This window comes from Pseudophryne corroboree, chromosome 1, assembly GCF_028390025.1.
Source record: "Pseudophryne corroboree isolate aPseCor3 chromosome 1, aPseCor3.hap2, whole genome shotgun sequence".
NCBI classification, from domain to species: Eukaryota; Metazoa; Chordata; class Amphibia; order Anura; family Myobatrachidae; genus Pseudophryne; species Pseudophryne corroboree.
The window spans coordinates 23,651,129-23,670,724 of NC_086444.1; the positions used below are offsets into that span (position 1 = coordinate 23,651,129).

Sequence of the window (19,596 nt, forward strand, 5' to 3'; positions counted from 1 at the left end):
GACCCAAAGGATAAAAATTACGCTAATAGTCTTATTTGTTGGTTAGGTACACTCTCAGAGCGTATCAAACAGTGAATGGATGTGAAGTATCTGGACACTCTTCTCACTTCATTGGTAAAGGAATTGTATGTTCTCCATTGTACTATATGTCCAGCCAATACCGCATTATCTGGGTGACTAGCGGGAGATGTATAAAGCCTTCTAAAGAAAAAAAGATATTGCCCATAGCAACCAATAAGCTCCATTATATAGAATGTACTAAGGGGTCCATTCATGAAGCAGTGAAAAGAGTGGAGAAGTGAGCCAGTGGAGAAGTTGCCCATGGCAACCAATCAGTGTTGAGGTAACATTTATAAAATGCATTCTACAAAATTATACGTAGCAGCTGATTGGTTGCCATGGACGACTTCTTCACAGGCTCACTTCTCCACACTTTTCACTGCTTCATGAATAGACCCCTTGATAAGGATTGATATTAAAAGTGCACGGACATTGGCAGAGGGCATGTACTGACCAATAAATAAAAAGCTGGCAGAGATTACTGTATGGGTGAAGCAGGTTACTTCTCATTTTATGAAGCCTTTGTAAGATTATGTTTATGGCGGAACAGGTAACTCATGCAGGTAATATTGTTATTATATGATCAATTACCTCGCTGATTCCTTTGCTGCCTTGCAGGGATGGGTGCGGAGGCCAAGCCTGTTTTCCGCTACAGCAAGGACCAGCGGCCGACCACCTTACCGATCCAACCGTTTGTTTTCCAACATCATTTCAGCAAGCCTAAAACTCGCCCCTTGCACAGCCATTTCACCTCCAGCCTTTCCCAGCTGTATGGTTTGTCCAGCCGGTCGTCCAGCCAGCACAATGTGTCTGACTCCCAGGCGTCAGCACCTGTCACATTGGCCAGTCAGATGGAGGCAAGCAGTAGCCACGCTAAAGTGATCAATGTTCCAGGGAAGCTGCCTCTGGATGGACTGACGAGCATCAGAGATGAGCAGAAACCAGCTCCTGATACCACGCGCCCATCTCCCCTGGGCAGCTACTCTCCTATCAGGAGCAACGCCACGTTCTTCCAGAGCATAGACTCCGGCTCATCCAGCTCACCGTCTCCAGAGAAAGCCAAGGAGAACCAACCACCCAGAAGCCGTTCCTGCCCATTGTCAGCCAACCTCCTGCCTTTTAGAGCAACAATGGCCAGAGGGACCACTTTACCCGGAGCTGCTAAACCCACCCGAAAATATGAGGTGTCCCCCAAGGTAGAGGTCCAGAAATCAGTGGTAAAGCGAGAACCCCTCAAGGAGCCCAGCACACAGGTGTCGAAGCATGGACTGCCTCCCCTCAACGCCTTGCCCTTGTTAAACACAGTTCTCCATGAGGTCACTCAGGCCGGGCGGAGCGAAGAGGACAAAGCTAAACGCGTCCCCGAGAACATCATGCTGTCCAGACCAGAGAATAACATGGTGTCCAAACCAGAGAATAACATGGTATCCAGACCTGAGAACGTCATGGTGTCCAGACCTGAGAACATCATGGTGTCCAGACCAGTAAATGGTATGAAATTCCCCTTTTCCTAAATTTACATGTTTAACTTTTATGTCTTTTACTGCAGACTTTTACAGACTTGTGGGGAGATGTACCAAGCGAGAGAGATAAAGTGGAGTAGTTGCCCACTTGATACTTCTAGCCCTTGGTGGTCTATTTATTAAGTGAGAGAAGACCTTTCTCCAGTGGTTTCCCCAGAGTAAAGGCTTTTCTTTGTTTTATAAAAGATTAACTAAATCACATATTTCTCCAGTGTTCATTTAGTCAGCCATACCCGTAGACCTCTATAGGAATGAAAGTTGAATCCAATTTACTAAGCCATTAGATGCTCATACCTTGTACTGTTTATTGGCTTACTGGCTACAACGGACAAGATATTAAGGATGTGTTCCTCAGATTGCCCACACTGTTCATTATTTAGAAACTACCCATTAAACTTCCCAGTATAATACACGTCCACAGACTACTGTATAACTTCTGTTTGTATAAACGCCCCATGACAGTTCAGGTAGGATATCCTGATTGGGATCACAATCCTGCAAATCCTAATGACCGTATTCCGTACCTTCCATGGAAAACACTTTATACAAGATTAGAAACTCTTTCACTATCTTGGTAAATACTGTACGTCTTTACACTATGGGCTGGTTCATAGTCCTATATGTATCTATTAGTTATTCTCATTAAACAATAAAAGGACAATAAGATATTTTAATTAATATACTATGAAATATTGGTTTTCCTTTTGATGAAAATACATTTTCCTGAATCACAGGTTGTCCCAGTTTCTGTTAATGCAATAAACAGTACTAATAATCATTAATAATAATAATTTCCATAGCGATAATGTACATTTAAAGCATCTGATGAAGATGTCAGCAACGTGCAAGAAACGCGCCGTACATGTATATGGAATTTTGAGTCTACTAAAAATGGGAAAATATGCTGCAATTTTTTTTCCACAAAAACTTTTAAAATTTTATCCCAACTATATAAAACTTTGCTTATGTGCACTGACCTGAAATGACGACGCGTGTGATACGCGTGCGGCAGGGATGGTTTCTTCCATATACAATGTGCATGCTTCACCGCTAAGTGTTGTTGTCTCATTGTTAGAATAGTTACTAACACACAGATTGGATTGGCTATGTCTCACTATCCTTCCACTAACCTTATGTCACATCTCTGCTTTTCTCTGCTCACTGCTCTGATTGGGTGCGGCCACCTCTCTGGGACCTTGTAGCCAATCACTTGTCACCTCAAGCACTGAAGTGGAGGGAGTACAGGCGCCGAAACCCTCTGGGCCTCGATCGAGTCCATGGGCTAGCAGGATTGTCCGGCAGTCTGGACAGGAGGCAGGAAACGAAAATAGCCAGAAAGAACCATTTCTTCGACTTTCCCAGCAGCATCAGCAGCAACCATTTACAGTCTCGCTTTTATGGTGCAGACCGGCTACATGTGATCTGTCTGTGTACTGGGGAGGGAGGGAATGAGGGTAGTGAGGCTCTGAGTGAAGGATTCGCAGAGAGTGCTGCCCAGCTGTTTATGAACGATATGCAGAGAGTGATGTCTAGCAATCTATGAATGATATGCAGAGATTGATATCCAGCAATCTATGAATGATATGCAGAGAGTCATGTCCAGCAATCTATGAATGATATGCAGAGAGTGATATCCAGCAATCTATGAATGATATGCAGAGAGTCATGTCCAGCAATCTATGAATGATATGCAGAGAGTGATATCCAGCAATCTATGCATGATTTGCAGAGAGTGATATCCAGCAATCTATGAATGATATGCAGAGGGTGATATCCAGCAATCTATAAATGATATGCAGAGAGTGATGTCCAGCAATCTATGAATGTTATGCAGAGAGTGATATCCAGCAATCTATGAATGATATGCAGAGAGTGATATCCAGCAATCTATGAAAGATATGCAGAGTGATATCCAGCAATCTATGAATGATATGCAGAGTGTCATGTCCAGCAATCTATGAATGATATGCAGAGAGTGATATCCAGCAATCTATGTGTGATATGCAGAGAGTGATATCCAGCAATCTATGAATGATATGCAGAGTTTGATATCCAGCAATCTATGAATGAAATGCAGAGAGTGATGTCCAGCAATCTATGAGTGATATGCAGAGAGTGATATCCAGCAATCTATGAATGATATGCAGAGAGTGATATCCAGCAATCTGTGAGTGATATGCAGAGAGTGATATCCAGCAATCTATGAATGATATGCAGAGAGTGATGTCCAGCAATCTATGATTGATATGCAGAGAGTGACATCCAGCAATCTATGAATGATATGCAGAGAGTAATGTCCAGCAATCTATGAATGATATGCAGAGAGTGATATCCAGCAATCTATGAATGATATGCAGAGAGTGATGTCCAGCAATCTATGAATGATATGCAGAGAGTGATATCCAGCAACCTATAAATGGTATGCAGAGATTGATATCCAGCAATCTATGAATGATATGCAGAGAGTGATATCCAGCAATCTATGAATGATATGCAGAGAGTGACATCCAGCAATCTATGAATGATATGCAGAGTGATATCCAGCAATCTATGAATGATGTGCAGAGAGTGATGTCCAGCAATCTATGAATGATATGCAGAGAGTGATGTCCAGCAATCTATGAATGATATGCAGAGAGTGATGTCCAGCAATCTGTGAGTGATATGCAGAGAGTGATATCCAGCAATCTATGAATGATATGCAGAGAGTAATGTCCAGCAATCTATGAATGATATGCAGAGAGTGATATCCAGCAATCTATGAATGATATGCAGAGAGTGATGTCCAGCAATCTACGAATGATATGCAGAGAGTGATATCCAGCAACCTATGAATGGTATGCAGAGAGTGATGTCCAGCAATCTATGAATGATATGCAGAGAGTGATATCCAGCAACCTATGAATGGTATGCAGAGAGTGATATCCAGCAATCTATGAATGGTATGTAGAGAGTGATATCCAGCAATCTATGAGTGATATGCAGAGAGTGATATCCAGCAATCTATGAATGGTATGTAGAGAGTGATGTCTAGCAATCTATGAATGATATGCAGAGAGTGATATCCAGCAATCTATGAATGATATGCAGAGAGTGATGTCTAGCAATCTATGAATGATAAGCAGAGAGTGATATCCAGCAATCTATGAATGATATGCAGAGAGTGATATCCAGCAATCTATGAATGATATGCAGAGAGTGATATCCAGCAATATATGAATGATATGCAGAGAGTGATATCCAGCAATATATGAATGATATGCAGAGAGTGATATCCAGCAATTTATGAATGATATGCAGAGAGTGATGTCCAGCAATCTATGAATGATATGCAGAGAGTGATATCCAGCAATATATGAATGATATGCAGAGAGTGATATCCAGCAATTTATGAATGATATGCAGAGAGTGATATCCAGCAATCTATGAATGATATGCAGAGAGTGATATCCAGCAATCTATGAATGATATGCAGAGAGTGATATCCAGCAATATATGAATGATATGCAGAGAGTGATATCCAGCAATATATGAATGATATGCAGAGAGTGATATCCAGCAATTTATGAATGATATGCAGAGAGTGATGTCCAGCAATCTATGAATGATATACAGAGAGTGATATCCAGCAATCTATGAGTGATGGGGGTCACTCCGAGTTGATCGCTAGCTGAATTTGTTCGCAGCCCAGCGATCAGGCTAAAAATCATCAGTTCTGCGCATGTGTATGCGGTGCAATGCGCAAGCGCGACGTACGGGCACAACGAATGATGTCGTTTTGCACAGGGTCTAGCGATGCATTTCAGTCGCACTGCTTGCCGCAGAGTGATTGGCATGAAGTGGGCGTTTCTGGGTGGCAACTGACCGTTTTCAGGGAGTGTGCGGAAAAATGCAGGCGTGCCAGGAAAAACGCAGGCGTGGCTGGGCGAACGCTGGGCGGGTTTGTGACGTCAAATCCGGAACTGAATAGTCTGAAGTGATCGCAAGCGCTGAGTAGGTTTTGAGCTACTCTGAAACTACACAAAAAATGTTTGTAGCCGCTCTGCGATACAACCGTTCGCACTTCTGCTAAGCTAAGATACACTCCCAGTGGGTGGCGGCATAGCGTTTGCACGGCTGCTAAAACTAGCTAGCGAGCGATCAACTCGGAATGACCCCCGATATGCAGAGAGTGATGTCCAGCAATCTATGAGTGATATGCAGAGAGTGATATCCAGCAACCTATGAATGGTATGCAGAGAGTGATGTCCAGCAATCTATGAATGATAAGCAGAGAGTGATATCCAGCAATCTATGAATGATATGCAGAGAGTGATATCCAGCAATCTATGAATGATATGCAGAGAGTGATATCCAGCAATTTATGAATGATATGCAGAGAGTGATATCCAGCAATCTATGAATGATATGCAGAGAGTGATATCCAGCAATCTATGAATGATATGCAGAGAGTGATATCCAGCAATATATGAATGATATGCAGAGAGTGATATCCAGCAATATATGAATGATATGCAGAGAGTGATATCCAGCAATTTATGAATGATATGCAGAGAGTGATGTCCAGCAATCTATGAATGGTATGCAGAGAGTGATATCCAGCAATATATGAATGATATGCAGAGAGTGATATCCAGCAATTTATGAATGATATACAGAGAGTGATGTCCAGCAATCTATGAATGGTATGCAGAGAGTGATATCCAGCAATATATGAATGATATGCAGAGAGTGATATCCAGCAATCTATGAATGATATGCAGAGAGTGATATCCAGCAACCTATGAATGGTATGCAGAGAGTGATGTCCAGCAACCTATAAATGGTATGCAGAGAGTGATATCCAGCAATCTATGAATGGTATGCAGAGTGATATCCAGCAATCTATCAATGATATACAGCGAGTTCTCTCCAGCAGTGTATGAATGTCAGTCTGTACTCTTGTTATTGCAGTAGTTTATGTTCTGCATGGTGCAGTTGTTTGGCTTGCCTGTCTCCACTCTGTTTCTTTTTAGAATCACACTATTATGTATTATTATTATTTATTGGTGATTAAGGTATAATGAATTATTAGATTGTTGCTATTGTCCCCTGTCCCCTATGATGTGTTTTGTTGCGTTGTTTGGTTTCTGATCCTCCGTGCGTTTCACAGGGAAACCGTCCGCCGTGAGCTCCAGCGACTTCTTCCCAGATTACTTCTCCCTGACGGAGCGCCCGCCGGCGGAGTTCTGTCTGTCCCCCGACGGCAGCGCTGAATCTGTTTCCATCGATCTCTTGCAGAAGAGGGGTGAGATATTATGCCATGTATCGCAGAAGTGGACACATCTCCTGCATGCAGATGAGGCAACCACTTTATAGGTTGAGAGCCTGCCAATTTACTCGGATCTGGTAACATTACTGAGCCATGAGGCACTTGGTGCCTCATATGCCTCCTGACTCACTAATCTCTCTAGTTACCAGTAATGGCCCCAATACACTACCGTGGATTCCAGCAATGTTCAAACATCTCGATTCCACAATCTTGACTGAAAATGGCAAATCAGGGATTTTTTAAATGAAGAATTTCCCAGATGAATCGCCAATTATCGATGGCTGCCGATCGGCGGTGCCGGTCGGGTTGAGGAATCGGGGAAATGGCGGTAGATGTACGGGGGCCTTAAGTTGATAACCTGATAGCAATAGCATGACGCTGAGTGTAGGGCATGGGTCTTCAACCTGTAGCCCTCCACCTGCTGTAGAACTACACATCCCAGCATGTCCTGTCTCAGTTTTAGCTTGCCTTAATAGCAAAACTGTGGCAGGGCATGCTGGGACGTGTAGTTCCACAGCAGCTGGAGGGCCGCAGGTTGAAGTCCCATGGTGTAGGGAATAGGTCCAGCGTACGTCTGCCAGTTAGTGTCACACTAGCACTCACCGGGTTCCTTGTCTCCCCAGGGCTGGTGAAAGCGGTGAACATTGCTGTGGACCTCATCGTGGCTCACTTTGGAACCAGCCGGGACCCTGGAGTAAAGGTTAGTCGGGCGTATGTCTGTCTGTTATTGTGGGTGCTGTTACATCACGGGTGACCCCAGGGCGTCTGATACTCAGATACTTTATAACCAGAGAACAACTCACAATATCAGCTAATACGGGGCAGACATGTTTGGGCCCCTTAAAGGATTATTCCATCCAGACATAACAGGTTACCCTAGTGACGCCGGACCCTGGCTCTGGGTGGGTGACATTATGGGTCAGGGTGTCACTTATGAAATTGCACCCAAACCTGAATAGTCAGATTGGAGGCAAAAACCGACACAGAGATTGAAGCGGGTTACGGTGTTTTCTGAGAGATATTCTGAGTATGAAATAAGGATATAGAATAGAACAGAAAAGAGTTTTGTTTCTTATGTGTGTATATTTCGCAGCATAATCATTAAGAACCAGCCATTTACCCAGTAACGATAACGAGGTTGGGTTCATTGTACAGGCGTATTACTATAATACCGTAGGCAGTGATTGCTCTCTATATACCACCCGACCCGTCTTCAAATCAGAAAGGTCTTAGTAAATCCTGCTGATCCTTATGGTCCCTTCAGGTTCCCAAACAACAGAGGTTCTGAGTCCTGACAGTCAGTAGCCTATAGTGTCCCCTTTCCCTGCACTGCCCCCCAGAGATTGCCTCTGCTGCCCCCTAGTGGTTCTCATCTGACCTCATGTCATTTTTCTCAGCGTGCGGGTCAGACTAGTTGAGTGTGTGGTCTGTACCTAATAATGAATATGTCTTTTCTTTCCGATCAGTTATTGATCAACTTAATAAGACAACAATGAACTAGTAGCAATGACTCATTACATTCCAGATGACCTTTCCTGTGGAGAGACTATTAGTGAGTGGGGAGCAGTTTGTCATTTCCCTGCTGTAATATTCCGTGTATTCAATAACCAGTTATAGAAGGAGCCATGAGGCATGGATTTTCCATATGTCATGTATATGTCCATTGATCATTGCACACCTGCAGCAACCACAGACTCTCTAAAGGTTATAGCACAGCATATACAATACCTCCGACCGCTGCCACTCTGGCGTCACAACTTTGTGTTGGTCAATAAACTATATTTTCCATGTGATACAATTTATTTCAGTGTAAAGAGACAGGTTCTCATAGCAATGTGACGGTGACCTCAGGTAAAGGGAAATATACCCTGCTTACTTGTCAGGATTTTTTAAAAGCATTTGTATTAATATACAGAATAAGAATATACATATATTTCTCTTACGTCCTAGAGGATGCTGGGGACTCCGTAAGGACCATGGAGTATAGACGGGCTCCGTAGGAGACATGGGCACTATAAAGAACTTTTAGTATGGGTGTGCACTGGCTCCTCCCTCTATGCCCCTCCTCCAGACCTCAGTTAGATCCTGTGCCCAGAGGAGATTGGGTGTACTACAGGGGAGCTCTCCTGAGTTTCTCTGAAAAATAATTTTGTTAGGTTTTTATTTTCAGGGAGCACTGCTGGCAACAGGCTCCCTGCATCGTGGGACTGAGGAGAGAGAAGCAGACCTACTTAAATGATAGGCTCTGCTTCTTAGGCTACTGGACACCATTAGCTCCAGAGGGAGTCGGAACGCAGGTCTCCCCCCGCCGTTCGTCCCAGAGCCGCGCCGCTGTCCTCCTCGCAGAGCCGGAAGCCAGAAGCCAGGTGAGTATAAGAAGAAAAGAAGACTTCAAGGCGGCAGAAGGCTTCAGATCTTCCCTGAGGTAAGCGTGCAGCGGTAACGCTGCGCGCCATTGCTCCCACACACTACACACACTGGCAGGCACTGTTGGGTGCAGGGCGCAGGGGGGGCGCCCTGGGCAGCAATATAAACCTCTAGGCTGGCATTTATATTGATATAGGCTGCGGAAGCAGTTAGTGGATAAATCCCCCGCCAGTTTTTATAAAACTGAGCGGGACCGAAGCCCGCCGCAGGAGGGGGCGGAGCTTGGTCCCTCAGCACTAACCAGCGCCATTTTCTCCACAGAACACTGCAGCGACGCTGGCTCCCCGGACTCTCCCCTGCTGAATACGGTGACAGAGGGCAGAAAAAGGGGGGGGGGGGGGCACTTGTATGGCGCAGTGAGTGTATTACACAGTAATTATATATAAAAGCACTATATTATCTGGGAATTTGTTTCCAGTGTCAGTTGGCGCTGGGTGTGTGCTGGCATACTCTCTCTCTGTCTCTCCAAAGGGCCTTGTTGGGGAACTGTCCCCTTATAGATATATCCCTGTGTGTGTGGGGGTGTCAGTACGCGTGTGTCGGCATGTCTGAAGCGGAAGGCTCATCTAAGGAGGAGGTGGAGCAGATGATTGTGGTGTCTCCGTCGGCGACGCCGACTCATGATTGGATGGACATGTGGAATGTTTTAAATGCAAATGTGACCTTATTACATAAAAGATTGGACAAAGCAGAGTCCAGGGAAAAAGCAGGGAGTCAATCCACGGCTTCGACTGGGTCACCGGGCCCTTCTTGGTCTCATAAACGTCCCATATCCCAAATAGCAGACACTGATACCGACACGGATTCTGACTCCAGAGTCGACTACGATGATGCGAGGTTACACCCAAGGGTGGCCAAAAGTATTCGTTATATGATTATTGCAATAAAAGATGTTTTGCATATCACTGAGGACCTCTCGGTCCCTGACACGAGGGTATGCATGTATAAGGAAAAGAAACCTGAGGTAACCTTTCCCCCATCTCATGAGCTTAACGAGTAATTTGAAAAAGCTTGGGAAACTCCAGATAAAAAACTGCAGATTCCCAAAAGGATTTTTATGGCGTATCCTTTCCCTTCACAGGACAGGGTACGTTGGGAATCCTCACCCAGGGTGGACAAGGCTTTAACGCGCCTGTCCAAGAAGGTGGCGCTACCGTCTCCGGACACGGCAGCCCTCAATGATCCTGCTGATCGCAGACAGGAAACTACTTTAAAATCTATTTATGCGCATACGGGTGCTTTACTCAGACCGGCAATAGCATCGGCATGGGTGTGTAGTGCAGTTGCAGCCTGGACAGATACCTTGTCAGCTGACCTTGATACCCTAGACAGGGATACCATTTTATTGACCTTAGGTCACATTAAAGACGCAGTCTTGTATATGAGGGACGCTCAAAGAGACGTGGGGCTGCTAGGTTCGAGAGCCAACGCCATGGCAATTTCTGCTAGGCGAGCCCTATGGACCCGCCAATGGACGGGTGATGCCGACTCAAAGACGCATATGGAGGTTTTACCATACAAAGGTGAAGTTTTATTTGGGGAAGGTCTCGCGGACCTAGTTGCCACAGCTACCGCGGTTAAATCTACCTTTTTGCCTTTTGTTCCCCCACAGCAAAAGAAAACTCCACAATATCAGATGCAGTCCTTTTCGGTCGCATAAGTCCAGAAGAGGTCGGGGCTCATCTTTCCTCGCCAGAGGTAAGGGTAGAGGGAAGAGAGCACCTGCTCAGGCTAGTTCCCAGGAGCAGAAGTCCTCCCCGGCTTCTACTAAATCCACTGCATGACGCTGGGGCTCCACTGAGGGAGTCCGCGCCGGTGGGGGCACGTCTTCGACTCTTCAGCCAGGTCTGGGTACTGTCAGACGTGGATCCTTGGGCGATGGAAATTGTATCCCAAGGTTACAAGCTGGAATTCGAAGAGGTGCCCCCTCGCCGATTTTTCAAGTCGGCCTTGCCAATTTCTCCCCCAGAGAGGGCAATAGTGTTAGCTGCAATTCAAAAGCTGTGTCAACAGCAAGTGATTATCACGGTTCCCCTAGTCCAACAGGAGAAAGGGTACTATTCAACCCTGTTCGTGGTCCCGAAGCCGGATGGCTCGGTCAGACCCATTTTCTCTAACGTCCTAGTGGATGCTGGGGACTCCGTCAGGACCATGGGGAATAGCGGGCTCCGCAGGAGACAGGGCACATCTAAAAAAGCTTTTAGGTCACATGGTGCGTACTGGCTCCTCCCCCTATGACCCTCCTCCAAGCCTCAGTTAGGTTTTTGTGCCCGTCCGAGAGGGTGCAATCTAGGTGGCTCTCTTAAAGAGCTAGTTAGAAAAGTTTTTTTTTAGGTTTCTAATCAGTGTCTCCTGCTGGCGACAGGAGCACTGCAACGAGGGACTTAGGGGAGAGACTTGCAACTCACCTGCCTGCAGGAGGATTGAAGTCTTAGGCTACTGGACACTGAGCTCCAGAGGGAGTCGGAACACAGGTCAGCCTGGGGTTCGTCCCGGAGCCGCGCCGCCGATCCCCCTTACAGACGCTGAAGAACGGCAGAACGGAGGTCCGGAAACAGGCGGCAGAAGACTTCAGTCTTCATAGAGGTAGCGCACAGCACTGCAGCTGTGCGCCATTGTTGCTACACGGCTCACGGATCTCGGTCACGGAGGGTGCAGGGCGCTGCTGGGGGCGCCCTGGGCAGCAATATAGAGTACCTTAGAGGCAAATAAATACATCACATATAGCCATTAAGGCTATATGTATGTATTTAACCCAGGCCAGTTTATTAGAAAAACCGGGAGAAAAGCCCGCCGGAAAAGGGGCGGAGCTTATTCTCCTCAGCACTCGGCGCCATTTTCCTGCACGGCTCCGCTGGTGAGGAAGGCTCCCACGACTCTCCCCTGCACTGCACTACAGAAACAGGGTAACAAAGAGAGGGGGGGCATAAATTGGCGATATAAATATATATTGAGAGCGCATATATAAAAACAACACCTTCTAGGGTTGTTATATACTGTATAGCGCTTTTGGTGTGTGCTGGCAAACTCTCCCTCTGTCTCCCCAAAGGGCTAGGAGGGTCCTGTCTTCAATAGAGCATTCACTGTGTGGCTGCTGTGTGTGTCGGTACGTGTGTGTCGACATGTATGAGGACGAAGTTGGTGTGGAGGCAGAGCAATTGCCGATGATGGTAATGTCACCCCCTAGGGAGTCGACACCGGAATGGATGGCTTTGGTTATGGAATTACGTGATAATGTCAGCACATTACAAAAGTCAGTTGACGAAATGAGACGCCCGGCAAACCAGTTAGTACCGGTTCAGGCATCTCAGACACCGTCAGGGGCTGTAAAACGTCCCTTACCTCAGTCAGTCGACACGGGTACCGACACAGATTAATCTAGTGTCGACGGTGAGGAAGTAAACGTATTTTCCAATAGGGCCACACGTTATATGATCACGGCAATGAAGGAGGCTTTGCAGCTCTCTGATACTACTGGTACCTCAAAAAGGGGTATTATGTGGGGGGTGAAAAAACTACCTGTATTTTTCCCAGAATCAGAGGAATTGAATGATGTGTGTGATGAAGCGTGGGTTACCCCCGATAGAAAAATGCTAATTTCAAAGAAGTTGTTGGCATTATACCCTTTCCCACCAGAGGTTAGGGCGCGCTGGGAATCACCCCCTAAGGTGGATAAGGCGCTCACACGTTTATCAAAGCAAGTGGCGTTGCCGTCTCCTGATACGGCCGCCCTCAAGGATCCAGCAGATAGGAGGCTGGAAACTACACTGAAGAGTATATACACACATACGGGTGTTATACTGCGACCGGCAATAGCCTCAGCCTGGATGTGCAGTGCTGGGGTAGTGTGGTTGGATTCTCTGACTGAAAATATTGAGACCCTGGATAGGGACAGTATTTTATTGACTCTAGAGCAATTAAAGGATGCTTTTCTTTATATGCGAGATGCTCAGAGGGATGTTTGTACTCTAGCATCAAGAGTAAGCGCGATGTCCATATCTGCTAGAAGAAGTTTATGGACGCGACAGTGGTCAGGTGATGCGGATTCCAAGAGGCATATGGAAGTATTGCCATATAAAGGAGAGGAATTGTTTGGGGTCGGTCTTTCGGACCTGGTGACCACGGCAACTGCCGGCAAATCCACCTTTTTACCTCAGACCCCTTCACAACAGAAAAAGACACCGTCTTTTCAGCCGCAGTCCTTTCGCTCCTATAAAAAGCGACCAAAAGGACAGTCTTATCTGCCGAGAGGCAGAGGAAAGGGTAAGAAAGGGCAGCACGCAGCCCCTGCCCAGGAACAGAAGCCCGCCCCGGCTTCTACAAAGCCATCAGCATGACGCTGGGGCTTTACAAGCGGACCCAGGAACGGTGGGGGGTCGACTCAAGATTTTCAGCAATCAATGGGCTCACTCACAAGTGGACCCGTGGGTCCTGCAGATAATATCTCAGGGTTACATGCTGGAGTTCGAAAGGTTTCCCCCTCGCCGGTTCCTAAAGTCTGCTTTACCAACGTCTCCCTCAGAAAGGACGTCGGTTTTGGAAGCCATTCACAAGCTGTATTCTCAGCAGGTGATAGTCAAGGTACCCCTCCTACAACAGGGAAAGGGGTATTATTCCACACTATTTGTGGTACCGAAGCCGGACGGTTCGGTAAGACCTATTCTAAATCTGAAATCCTTGAACCTGTACATACAGAAATTCAAGTTCAAAATGGAGTCACTCAGAGCAGTGATAGCGAATCTGGAAGACGGGGACTTCATGGTGTCCCTGGACATAAAGGATGCTTATCTGCATGTCCCAATTTACCCCTCACACCAAGGGTATCTCAGGTTCGTGATACAAGACTGTCATTATCAGTTTCAAACGATGCCGTTTGGTTTGTCTACGGCCCCTCGGGTCTTTACCAAGGTAATGACCGAAATGATGGTTCTTCTACGAAGAAAAGGCGTATTAATTATCCCTTACTTGGACGATCTCCTGATAAGGGCAAAGTCCAGAGAACAGCTGGAAGTCGGTGTAGCACTAACCCAGGTAGTGCTCCAGCAACACGGGTGGATTCTGAATCTTCCAAAATCTCAATTGACCCCGACAACTCGTCTGCTGTTCCTGGGAATGATTCTGGACACGGTTCAGAAAAAGGTGTTTCTCCCGGAGGGAAAAGCAAGGGAGTTATCCGAACTTGTCAGGAACCTCCTAAAACCAGGAACGGTGTCAGTACATCAATGCACAAGAGTCCTGGGAAAGATGGTGGCTTCGTACGAAGCGATTCCATTCGGCAGATTCCATGCACGGACATTTCAGTGGGATCTGCTGGACAAATGGTCCGGATCGCATCTGCACATGCATCAGCGGATAGCACTGTCACCAAGAACAAGGTTGTCTCTCCTGTGGTGGCTGCAGACTGCCCATCTGTTAGTGGGCCGCAGATTCGGCATACAGGACTGGGTCCTGGTGACTACGGATGCCAGCCTACGAGGTTGGGGAGCAGTCACAAAGGGAAGAAATTTCCAGGGCGTGTGGTCAAGCCTGGAGACGTCTCTTCACATAAATATACTGGAGCTAAGAGCGATCTACAATGCTCTAAGTCTGGCAAAACCGCTGCTTCAGGGTCAGCCGGTGTTGATCCAGTCCGACAACATCACGGCAGTCGCCCACGTAAACCGACAAGGCGGCACGAGAAGCAGGAGTGCAATGGCAGAAGCGGCAAGGATTCTGCGCTGGGCGGAGAATCATGTCATAGCACTGTCAGCAGTGTTCATCCCGGGAGTGGACAACTGGGAAGCAGATTTCCTCAGCAGACACGACCTTCACCCGGGAGAGTGGGGACTTCATCCAGAAGTTTTCCACATGATTGTGAACCGTTGGGAAAAACCAAAGGTAGACATGATGGCGTCTCGCCTCAACAAAAAATTGGACAGGTATTGCGCCAGGTCAAGAGACCCTCAGGCAATAGCTGTGGACGCTCTGGTAACACCGTGGGTGTACCAATCAGTGTATGTGTTCCCTCCTCTGCCTCTCATACCAAAGGTGCTGAGAATTATACGGAAAAGAGGAGTAAGAACGATACTGGTGGCTCCGGACTGGCCAAGGAGAACTTGGTATCCGGAACTTCAAGAGATGCTCACGGAGGATCCGTGGCCTCTACCTCTGAGAAGGGATCTGCTTCAGCAGGGACCTTGTATGTTCCAAGACTTACCGCGTCTGCGTTTGACGGCATGGCGGTTGAACGCCGGATTCTAAAAGAAAAGGGCATTCCAGAGGAAGTTATTCCTACCTTGATTAAGGCTAGGAAGGAAGTGACTGTACAACATTATCACCGCATTTGGCGAAAATATGTTGCGTGGTGTGAGGCCAAGAAGGCTCCAACGGAAGAATTTCAATTGGGTCGATTCTTACATTTCCTGCAAGCAGGATTGTCTATGGGCCTAAAATTGGGGTCTATTAAAGTTCAAATTTCGGCCTTATCAATTTTCTTCCAGAAGGAATTGGCGTCAGTGCCTGAAGTACAAACTTTTGTCAAAGGTGTACTACATATACAACCCCCAATAGTGCCTCCAGTGGCACCGTGGGATTTGAACGTGGTTCTAAATTTTCTCAAATCTCATTGGTTTGAGCCGTTAAAATCGGTAGAATTAAAATACCTTACATGGAAGGTAACCATGCTGTTGGCCCTGGCTTCTGCCAGGAGAGTTTCAGAGTTGGCAGCTTTGTCATACAAGAGCCCATATCTGATATTCCATTCGGACAGGGCAGAATTGAGGACGCGTCCTCAATTTCTCCCTAAGGTGGTTTCGGCATTTCACTTAAACCAGCCTATTGTGGTGCCTGCGGCTACTAGCGACTTGGAGGACTCCAAGTTACTGGACGTTGTCAGAGCATTAAAAATATATATTTCAAGGACAGCTGGAGTCAGAAAAACTGACTCGTTGTTTACATTGTATGCACCCAACAAGATGGGTGCTCCTGCGTCTAAACAGACGATTGCACGTTGGATCTGTAGCACAATCCAACTTGCACATTCTGTGGCAGGCGTGCCACAGCCTAAATCTGTAAAGGCCCACTCCACAAGGAAGGTGGGCTCATCTTGGGCGGCTGCCCGAGGAGTCTCGGCATTACAACTTTGCCGAGCAGCTACGTGGTCAGGGGAGAACACGTTTGTAAAATTTTACAAATTTGATACTCTGGCTACAGAGGACCTGGAGTTTTCTCATTCGGTGCTGCAGAGTCATCCGCACTCTCCCGCCCGTTTGGGAGCTTTGGTATAATCCCCATGGTCCTGACGGAGTCCCCAGCATCCACTAGGACGTTAGAGAAAATAAGAATTTACTTACCGATAATTCTATTTCTCATAGTCCGTAGTGGATGCTGGGCGCCCATCCCAAGTGCGGATTGTCTGCAATACTTGTACATAGTTATTGTTACAAAAATCGGGTTATTATTGTTGTGAGCCATCTTTTTAGAGGCTACTTCGTTTTTGTTATCATACTGTTAACTGGGTTCAGATCACAAGTTGTATGGTGTGATTGGTGTGGCTGGTATGAGTCTTACCCGGGATTCAAGATCCTTCCTTATTGTGTACGCTCGTCCGGGCACAGTACCTAACTGAGGCTTGGAGGAGGGTCATAGGGGGAGGAGCCAGTACGCACCATGTGACCTAAAAGCTTTTTTAGATGTGCCCTGTCTCCTGCGGAGCCCGCTATTCCCCATGGTCCTGACGGAGTCCCCAGCATCCACTACGGACTATGAGAAATAGAATTATCGGTAAGTAAATTCTTATTTTAAATCTAAAATCCCTAAACCTGTACTAGAAAAAGTTCAAATTCAAGATGGAATCGCTCCGGGCGGTGATCTCCAATCTGGAAGGGGGGGATTTTATGGTGCCACTCGACATAAAGGATGCATACCTTCATGTCCCCATATATCCTCATCAGGCGTACCTGAGATTCGCTGTACAGGACTGTCATTACCAGTTTCAGACGTTGCCGTTTGGGCTTTCCACGGCCCCGAGGATTTTCACCAAGGTCATGGCGGAGATGATGGTGCTCCTGCGCAGGCAGGGAGTCACAATTATCCCGTACTTGGATGATCTCCTGATAAAAGCGAGATCAAGAGATCAATTGCTGAAGAGCGTGTCGCTCTCCCTGAGAGTGCTACAACAGCACGGTTGGATTCTCAATCTGCCAAAGTCACAATTGGTTTCAACGACTCGACTATCATTCCTAGGCAGGATTCTGGACATGGAACAGAAGAGGGTTTTTCTCCCAATGGAAAAAGCCCAGGAACTCCAGAACATGGTCAGAGACCTGCTAAAACCAAAAAGAGTGTCTGTTCATCAATGCACTCGAGTTCTGGGGAAAATGGTAGCAGCCTACGAGGCCATCCCCTTCGGCAGGTTCCATGCGAGGACATTTCAGTGGGACCTTCTGGACAAGTGGTCGGGGTCCCATCTACAGATACATCAGAAGATAAGCCTGTCCCCCAGGGCCAGGGTGTCTCTCCTGTGGTGGCTGCAGAGTGCTCACTTTCTTTTTCTTTCTTTTTGTAAATACTGTTTATTGAATTTTTTTGTCAGTGTACAATAGACAATGAACAGTTGGATGGGGGGAAGTGAAGACAGAAGGAAAAAAGAAGGAAGGGGAGAGGGGGGGGGGGATGTACAGCGATGCAAACATATGATATCAAATATGCGGATTAGAATGGATACCAAATAACAAAGCAAAGAATATCAAAGTAGTTGCATCAAAAACCGTATGTCAAAGGGGGAGGCCATTTATAGTACGCCAACCATGGGGCCCAGATAAAGGCTAATGAATTGCTTTCAACCACACTAGAGAGGAATTCCATATGGTAAGTATCCCAGACGGCAGCAACCACAGCCGCGATGGATGGAATTGAGTGCGATTTCCAATGGAAAGCTATTTTACATTTCAGTGCGGTCGTGATATGCCAGATGAGCTTTTGTAAAGATTTAGGTGTCCCAGGGATGGGCCTAGGAAAGAGAAAGAAAGAGGGGGAAAAGGGCATATCCGGTCCAGTGATTCGCAAAATCAATCTCCGGATGGCCCTCCAGATCGCCGCCAACCTGGGACAGTCCCAAAATATATGGAGCAGGGTACCCCTCAGCCCGCAGCCCCTCCAACACATATCCGAAGCGGAAGGGAATATTCTACTTAATCGTGTCGGAACTAAGTACCATCGGACATGTAGTTTAAATGAGTTCTCTCTATGTCTAATAGAGGTCGCACAAGAAACTAAGTTCTGTTTAATCTGTTCCCAGGTGTCTACGTCCATGTGGTCCTGTAAGTCAGTTTCCCAAGCTATCTCATGTGGGGCCAATGTGGGTAGGTTACGAGTAATCATAAGGCGATATATTGATGACAGAAGGCCCTTAGAGGGAGAGCGAAGGAAGCATAATGATTCCAAAGGGGATCTGGTCAAAGAGCTATGCGATTGGAGAAAAGCTAAGTGAAAGCTACGTAATTGCAGGTAGTGGAAGAAACATTGTGGGGGGGACTCCATATGGACTCTGCAGGTCTGAGAAAGGCGGAAAAGAACGTAATAATGCTATATCATTGATAAACAGAAGGTCATGAGCTAACCAATGCTGAAAAGCATGCGCATCCCTACCTCCGGCAAACAGTGGATTATCCCATAGGGGTGAAAGAGCGGGAGGGGAGGACAATAGAGCAAACATCTTAGTAAGCCTGTCCCATAGCGAGATGGTGAATGTTATGGATGGGAAATTAGCATATTCAGGGGGCCTATGAGAGTGGGGGATCCAAAGAAGGGTTGAGATGGAGCGCACATGAACAAGTTCGGATTCCAATTGGACCCATCTACGGGAAGATATGTGCGAATGCCAGAGGACGGCCTGGGAAAGATGGGCCGCATAATAATACAATTTAATATTGGACACCCCAAGTCCACCCTCCCTGGTCCTATTATATAGAGTCTTGAGTCGAACACGAGGTCTTTTGCCTGACCATAAAAAGTGTGAGAATTTCTTCTGCAAATCTAAAAACACATGTGAGGGGATCCGCACCGGGAGCGCTTGAAAAAGGTACAATAGGCGAGGCAAGACATTCATTTTCAGGGCGTTGGCTCGGCCAGACCATGAGATGAACTGACCAGACCACTTTAGGAGATCATTAGTGACACTATGAATCAACCCAGGATAATTAGCCACATACAGTTGGGAATATTGTCTGGTTAGACATATGCCTAAGTATTTCAAGCGGGATTTTTTCCAGTCAAATTTGAAGTTACTGAATAAGG

General features: G+C 46.5%; 1 protein-coding gene across 5 annotated transcripts in view; it reads left to right on the forward strand.

Annotated features, from left to right (window-relative positions):
• Positions 1-19,596, forward strand: part of RUSC2 (RUN and SH3 domain containing 2) — a 176,537-nt gene that overhangs the window by 119,340 nt on the left and 37,601 nt on the right. For 3 of the 5 annotated variants that reach the window (XM_063957708.1, XM_063957691.1, XM_063957701.1), the window contains exons 3-6: positions 679-1,551; positions 2,786-2,983; positions 6,736-6,870; positions 7,518-7,594. In XM_063957708.1, coding sequence (XP_063813778.1) covers positions 679-1,551; positions 2,786-2,983; positions 6,736-6,870; positions 7,518-7,594 — 1,283 coding nt within the window. The remainder of the gene's footprint in view (positions 1-678; positions 1,552-2,785; positions 2,984-6,735; positions 6,871-7,517; positions 7,595-19,596) is intronic. The other 2 variants (XM_063957715.1, XM_063957720.1) reach the window with 2 other exon arrangements.